This window comes from Vigna umbellata, chromosome 11, assembly GCF_029865625.1.
Source record: "Vigna umbellata cultivar VRB3 chromosome 11, Vumbellata_1.0, whole genome shotgun sequence".
NCBI lineage: Eukaryota > Viridiplantae > Streptophyta > Magnoliopsida > Fabales > Fabaceae > Vigna > Vigna umbellata.
The window spans coordinates 25,218,483-25,225,671 of NC_142175.1; the positions used below are offsets into that span (position 1 = coordinate 25,218,483).

Sequence of the window (7,189 nt, forward strand, 5' to 3'; positions counted from 1 at the left end):
AGCGTCCACTAAGAGGATGTGGACGAGCGTCGTGTTACTTCGCTGAACGAGCCTCCTCTTCTGACTGACTGGGCGTTCGCTTCGCTGGACGAGCCTCCTCTTCTGCCTCACTGGGCGTTCGCTTCGCTGGACGAGCGTCCTCTTCTGACTGACTGGGCGTTCGCTTCGCTGGACGAGCCTCCTCTTCTGACTGACTGGGCGTTCGCTTCGCTGGACGAGCCTCCTCTTCTGCCTCACGGGGCGTTCGTTCTCGTGGCGAGCGTTTGTTAAGTGCAAAATATCAAATCAGCCAATACAATATGACAGAAAATACTTCAGAAAACATCACATATCATCCAAAATAGTTCAGATATCATCCAAAATGTATACATTGTTAACTCCAAAATACACTACAGAAAGCAAAGCAACACTATTTAAAGTCAAAGTACATATCCAAAATAGAACAAAGATGTACTTAATGTTTGAAACTAGAACAATCTAAAGTTGTGCTGTTATTTCATCAGTCTGGGGTTCTTGAGTTATCTGACTTGCTTGAGTTGGGTCTGGTGTACGTTCTTCGTTTGATTGTTGAGTTGGTTGAGAAGGGTGTGGGTAGTGTTGTTGTTGACTTCTCTGTGGGCACTTAGTTTTTCTATGCCCAAGTTCTCTACATATGGAACATCTCTTAGGGATTCCTTTTTGTCCAAGTTGTGTATCATCCTTTTTTTGCTCCCAACTCTCGAGCCTTCTTTTCTTTTTTGGTCTACCTGGCAACACCCGTTTTGGTGGAGGCAAAATATCAGGATATGAAGTCCTTTGCCATAGATCAGGTCCATTGAGAGGGAAAATGATTGGAATGTATGCTTCTTGATAGGTGGAGGTTCTGAACCAGTGCGGGATGAAGTCTTCTGGATTCATGTTCAAAAACCTCATTGCTGTGAGTGCATGAGAGCAAGGAATTCCTGATACAGTCCACTTTCTACAGCTACAGTCTCTTTTCTCTAAATCAACGACATACTTTTTAGCTATGTTGGATGTATGGCAGATCTCAAATATTTGCATCCCTGACCAACTGCAAAATCATAAACAATGAATGTTAAATGGAAACAGTATAAACAACAATAGTAAAGGAAATCACAAGTTGTCATACTTTGGTAGCCAATATTTTGTGTTCTGTAACTCTTTTTGTAGCCTCTTTTGAATTTTGGGGCAAATGAGACCTTGAAATCTACTTATCTTCTCTCTATTGGATGCCCACCTCTTCATCAAGTATATACGAATCTCTTCCAACATTGTTATGATTGGTTTCCCCCTTGCATCTAAGATCACACTGTTAAATCCTTCTGAAATGTTATTAACAAGTGTGTCACAAACAGGTCTTCCTGTAAATCTGGATCTAGACCAAAATCTGGAAAAAAAGATTAAGTTAAACATTTGGAAAAGAACAAAGATGTACAACACATGAAACAACAATTACAATTTTCAATACTAGCCTGGGTGGAATAGCTATCAAATGTTTGAATGCATCTTCATTAACATCCTTAATTTGTCGCATCACTGACTCCCATGCTTGAGGATGTGTTGATGATGCTGCCTTCCATAGTAATTGTCTCAGAGTTATGCCAGTAAATTTCTTCCTAAAATTTGCATATATGTGCCTTACACAAAAACGTTGGTCCACCCCAGGCAAAAGATTTTGTAAAGCTGGGAGAAGTCCCTATCACAGTAAAAAAAGAAAGTATGACTCATAAATTTCAATCCTCATCAAAGTAATAAATAAAAGTTACACATTTACTTACTTTTTGTTGATCTGATACAAATGTGCACCTTGAACAAAAGCCCCCACCTCCAAGATCATCAATTAACAATTCTAAAAACCAAGTCCATGTTTCCTTATTCTCTACTTCAACAACAGCATATGCTAACGGACACATCTGGTCATTGGCATCTCTTCCAACAGCAGTTAAAAGTTCCCCTCCATATTTCCCTTTTAAGAAACAACCATCCAAATGTATAATAGGCCTACAACTTACAAAGCTGTCCTTACATGCTTTGAAACACACATACATTCTCTTGAATATGGCCTTATCCTCAGTTGGTTGTACCTTAACTTTAATTGTTGAGCCAGGGTTTGATCTGAGTAACTCGTGTGCATAATCAAATAGTCTTTCATATTGTTGTTCGAAACAACCATCAATATTGGCGGATGCCATTGCCTTTGCCCTACTTGTTGTAGACCTAGACACACCAATGTTGTACTTTTTACAGAATTTATTGTGCAGGTTTTTCATATTAATATCCGGATTTCGTGTCATGCTCTTCTCTAACCTCCCACTTAACCATTTAGAGGTAACTAAACCAATTTTGAATTCCCTACTGCATGTATGACTGTCTACAATTTTCCTTAACTGCCATGTACGTTGGCTACTCCTATATCCACAATATGCATACCATGGACATTTCCCTTGTGAACCAATACATTTGACGCTCTGAAAAGATCCCAAAATCTCCATATCCAGTTGTTTCATTATCTGACTCATCACTTAAATAAATACTGCCACAACTATCAGATTCCCACTCACTATCAGATAATCCCCGGGCCTGTACATGCTTTTTTCGAGTAGGACATCCACTTCTTGTACCCACTTCAGCAAACAAACTACCTTCGGATTCCTCTTGTTCGGGTTCTTCATCTCCTTCCAATATAACATCCTCCAAATCATCTCCTTCCAATATAACATCCTCCAAATCATCTTCATTCACAGAAGCGTCTTCATCAGAACCTACCCAACTACTAACATCAAACTCATCCTGTACATCCCCTACACCACCATCTACACCACTGTCGCAACCGGAATCGCGACGGGACGACGATCCAAAAAGAAATCGGGTTTTGAAAAGAGATTTTGGAGTCGCCACCATAGTTTATTATGGAAAACTACGGAAAAACCATAAAATGAAAAGACACGGTCCGCGAAAACCAGATTCTGGGTTCGGGAGTCGGTTACGTGTAGGGAAGGTATTAACACCCTACAACGCCTGCCTTAAGGCAGTACCTTTAACTAAATGCACGAATATGATATGGTTTTCAAAATGTTTAACTATCCCCTAAAATAAAATTCTAAATAAACAAAACATATTTTTTTAGTTTTTTGGGCCCGACAAGGATTGACCTTGCTCCTACGTATTCTCATTCAAAATGAGAAATCAGGGTTACGTAGTTCTTTTAGAAAACTGCTTGAAAATTTGTTTGAAAATTGTTTAGAAAATTTTGTTTGGAAAATGATTATGGATAAATTTGGATTTTTGGGAAAGTGAACCTGACAAGGACTGGCCTTGCTCCTACGTATCTCCACTTTTGATGGAGAATCAAGGATCACGTAGTTCTGGGTAGGAAGATTGTTTGTTGTTTGAAAGTATGGATGTTTTTTTTTAGTCTTTGAAGATTTTATATTTTTTTGAATTTTTTATATTTAGGAAAGAGAAAAGGTTTTTAGCACAAGGACGATGCGTGCGATCACACATGTGCTTAACCTACAAAACATATTTTGTAATTTTATTTAAGAAAGAGAAAAGGTTTTTAGCACAAGGACGATGCGTGCGATCACACATGTGCTTAACCTACAAAACATATTTTGTAATTTTATTTAAGAAAGAGAAAAGGTTTATAGCACAAGGACGATGCGTGCGATCACACATGTGCCTAAACCTTTAAAACATATTTTTTTGTAATTTTAATTAAGAAAGAGAAAAGGTTTTTAGCACAAGGACGATGCGTGCGATCACACATGTGCCTAAACCCTTTAAACATATTTTATTATTATTTGAGAAAAGAAGAAGAACAGGTTTTAGCACAAGGACGATGCGTGCGATCACACATGTGCCTAACCCCTTTAAAACATATTTTTGTAATTTTTAATTTTTATTTTTATTTTGTATTTTCCTTTTTGTTTTGTCTTTTAATTTTAATTTTTTTTATATTTATTAGATTTTTTTTATGAACAAACCCGGCAAAACATAAGATGCATACATAGTCACATACAATAATATGAAAAGAAAGCAAATCAAGTAAAAGCAAAAAAAAAAACATTAAAGAGCATAAAACAAAGCAACCAATAAGCATAAAAGTGTAGAGATAAAAACCAGAGGTGTGGAAAGAAATGAAGCTCTTTGGTTTGAGCCCAAAACTCTTCTTCTTCAACTTTGGATCTGCTAGGGGTGTAAACATGAAATTTGGAGTGCATCCCGAAATGTTTGCCCAGATTCAATTTTCCTTTTTTCTTATAAAAAGAGTGGGCTTAAGCCCGAACGAGATGGGGGTGGGAATGGAATGCAGGTGGCAGGAAGAAAGAAGCAGCCCATGCCGGGCCCCAGGTCCATTTCTCTTTCTCAGAACAGGATTCTCACCTTCTCACCTTCTCATTCAAGCGCAAAACCTAGAGTCTCTCTTCCAAGGCAGCCAACGGAGGTCCCTCCACCCAGTCACGCAACGCCACTGCCTCAGCCAACACCGGCTTCCGCCAGCTGCAGTCAAAGCCACCGCCGGTACGCTGACCACCGCCGCTCACAACCGGAGTCCCACGCTCCCCTTTTTTCTCTTTTCCTCGCGTGCGTGAGGCCGCCTCTGCCAAGCCGGCTGCCGCGAAGAGCTCTCTGCCTGATCTCTAATGTCGCCGGCAGTTCACAGGCGTTTCCAAGGCCGCCGCTGGCCGCAGCGTCAGATCTTGCCCCCTCTCCGCTGTTGATGGTGATTTGGGAATGGGTTGGGTTATTTGGTTGTGTTGTGGTTAGTTTATGGATGATGGTGTGAGGTGTGGTTACGCGAAGCTGATGGTGATGGAGGTTCGGTTCAATCTTCACGGTTACGGGTGGATGCTGAAGGGTGGCTATGACAGTGGGTGAGTATGGATGAAGATGACGACTGGGTGAGGATAGATGGTGGCCGTGCGGTGTTGGTAGCGGCCGAGTATAAGGTGTAGAAAGTGTGTTCTAGATGATGGTCATCATGTTGGTTGTGTGAATGATGATGGTCCTCCAGTGGCCGTGGGTGTTTGGCCGTGTCAAGATGGCTATGGTAGTGAGTGAATATAGAGGATGGGCAGTTACTAGTAGCAGTGGGCGTAGGGATGAAGAGATGGATGTTGGAGGTGATGGGTGTTCCTAGTAGTCGTGAGCGTTGGAGATGAAGGGAGGTTTGAAAGCTTGGTTCCCTGGTCTGTGAAAAGTGGTAGTGGAAGGAAAAGATGGCTGGAAGGGTGTCGCGGGGGAGCCAGTGCCCCCCGTAGCCGTGGTCACCAGGTGTTCCAGATGAATGATGAATGAAGAGTAAGATGAAGATGATGTGATGAAGATGATGATGTTCGAGAGAATAAGGATGGTGACGGGAAAATGTAGTGGAGGTAGTGAGTGAGTTGTGAAGAGGAAATGGTTGGGATGGTTACGGATGGGAGGAGCAGAGGGGTTGGAGAGTATATTCGCTGTGTATGAATGATGATGGTCGTGTGATATTGTTGGAGATGAAGGCCAGTATATTGATCAAGATGATCGTTTTTGCCCTGGTTTTGGAGGGTGTGATTTTTGTTGAGTGAATAGAGAAGAGTCTGAGAGTGAATGGAAGATAGGATCCAAAAAAAGTGGTGGGTTCTGTGGCTTTTAGTGTACTGAAGGAATTGAGAACTTTTTTGTGTGGGGGTATTGATTGAAGATTGATGTTGGCCGTAAGGTGTAAGGATGAAAAAAAAAAAAAAAATCAGAGAAGCCTCCGGATGGGTGCTCGTGGGAGACAAACCCAAAAGCGAATGTGTCAGAAAATGATTCCCCTCTTCTGCAGAAACCCGTACTATGAGCTAGCTTTCACTTTGGACGCGTGTTTGCTTCATCATGTGTCTCCGACAATTGCTCTGCCGCGTTGGTATGCTTCCCTTCCAGCCAGGCCGTGAATATGGAGCTGCCCATGCTGCTGCCAGCGTGTTGCTCCCCATGCTTCCAATCGTGTCTGCTTCCAGCCAAACATCTACCTTTATCCAAATTAAAATCCAAAAGTGAAAGCCTGCCAAAAATATTCTCTTGCAGAAACCCATACTGCAAATTCTCGTTAGTGGTCAAGGTGGGGATCCCTGGTGTAATGCTCAGGCCAAATTAAAAAACGCAACCACCACTGCTTTTGGACGCTCGGTCCATACGGGAAACGGACGACCGTGCACATAAAATGAACGAACGTCCAGATCGAACGTTCACAAGGTAAAAGTTCTGATCCAGGTCGAACGCAAACGCTTAAGAGTTACCCGAGTATACCAAACGCCAAAACCGAACGCTCAAAATCACTACTACATAGACCGAACGCTTATGACTCAAACCGATAATAAGACCGAACGCTCACAAGGTAAACCTGAGAAAACCGAGCGCTCACAAACACTACCACAAAGACCGAACGCTCATAGACACTACCACAAGGACCGAACGCTTAAGATTTCTTTATGAGAATATACATCATCAAAACCAAAAGCTACCTATTGACGCTCGCTCCCCAACAGGACGAACGTTAATATAGGACGAACGGTCACGTAGGATAGAGGACGAACGTTTTAAAGCGTAGAAAACGCACGCGCAAGGTGCAGGACGAACGCTTATGGTCAGGGATGGACGAGCGGTAGAAGAGGCGAAGTGATTAGGACGAGCGGCAGAAAGACAGGAATGATTAGGACGAGCGGTAGAAGAATGGAAGGGAGGGTCAGGACGAGCGGTAGAAGACAGAAATTAGCTGGGCGAACGGTAGAAAGGGGAAGTGATGGACGAGCGGTAGGAAGGAAAGTGATGGACGAGCGGTAGGGGGAATGATTAGGACGAACGCCTCACCACACTCTTTGCCGAACGCTATTTGTTTCCTGGCCGAACGCTTAAAACCGAACACTGGACGAAATGAAGCAAGAGAACGAACGCTAAAGACAACCGACATTGAGACCGAGCGTTCAAATGAAGGACTGAGCGTTCGAGTGAAGACCGAACGCTCATTAAACAATATAAACCGAACGCTCACTAACACATTACATGACCGAACGTTGACATAAAGTGACCGAAAGTTCACTAACATAATACATAACCGAACGTTCACTAACACATAACATGACCGAACGTTCACTAACACAACATGACCGAACGGTCAATGCTGAGGGTTGCCGAACGTAATTGAGATATGGAGAGATACATGCAC

The 7,189-nt window shown here is 42.4% G+C and overlaps 1 protein-coding gene across 1 annotated transcript; it reads right to left on the minus strand.

Moving 5' to 3' along the window:
- Nucleotides 1–312: 312 nt before the first annotated feature.
- LOC148191323 (uncharacterized) lies at nt 313–4,045 on the minus strand. The gene is made up of 4 exons (XM_088102274.1): nt 1,779–4,045; nt 1,473–1,696; nt 1,130–1,387; nt 313–1,051 (listed from the first exon to the last, which is right to left on the minus strand). Exons 1-4 carry the CDS (start codon nt 2,517–2,519, stop codon nt 478–480), a joined length of 1,797 nt encoding a protein of 598 aa, XP_087958400.1. The 5' UTR covers nt 2,520–4,045; the 3' UTR covers nt 313–477.
- Between the last annotated feature and the right edge of the window lie 3,144 nt (nt 4,046–7,189).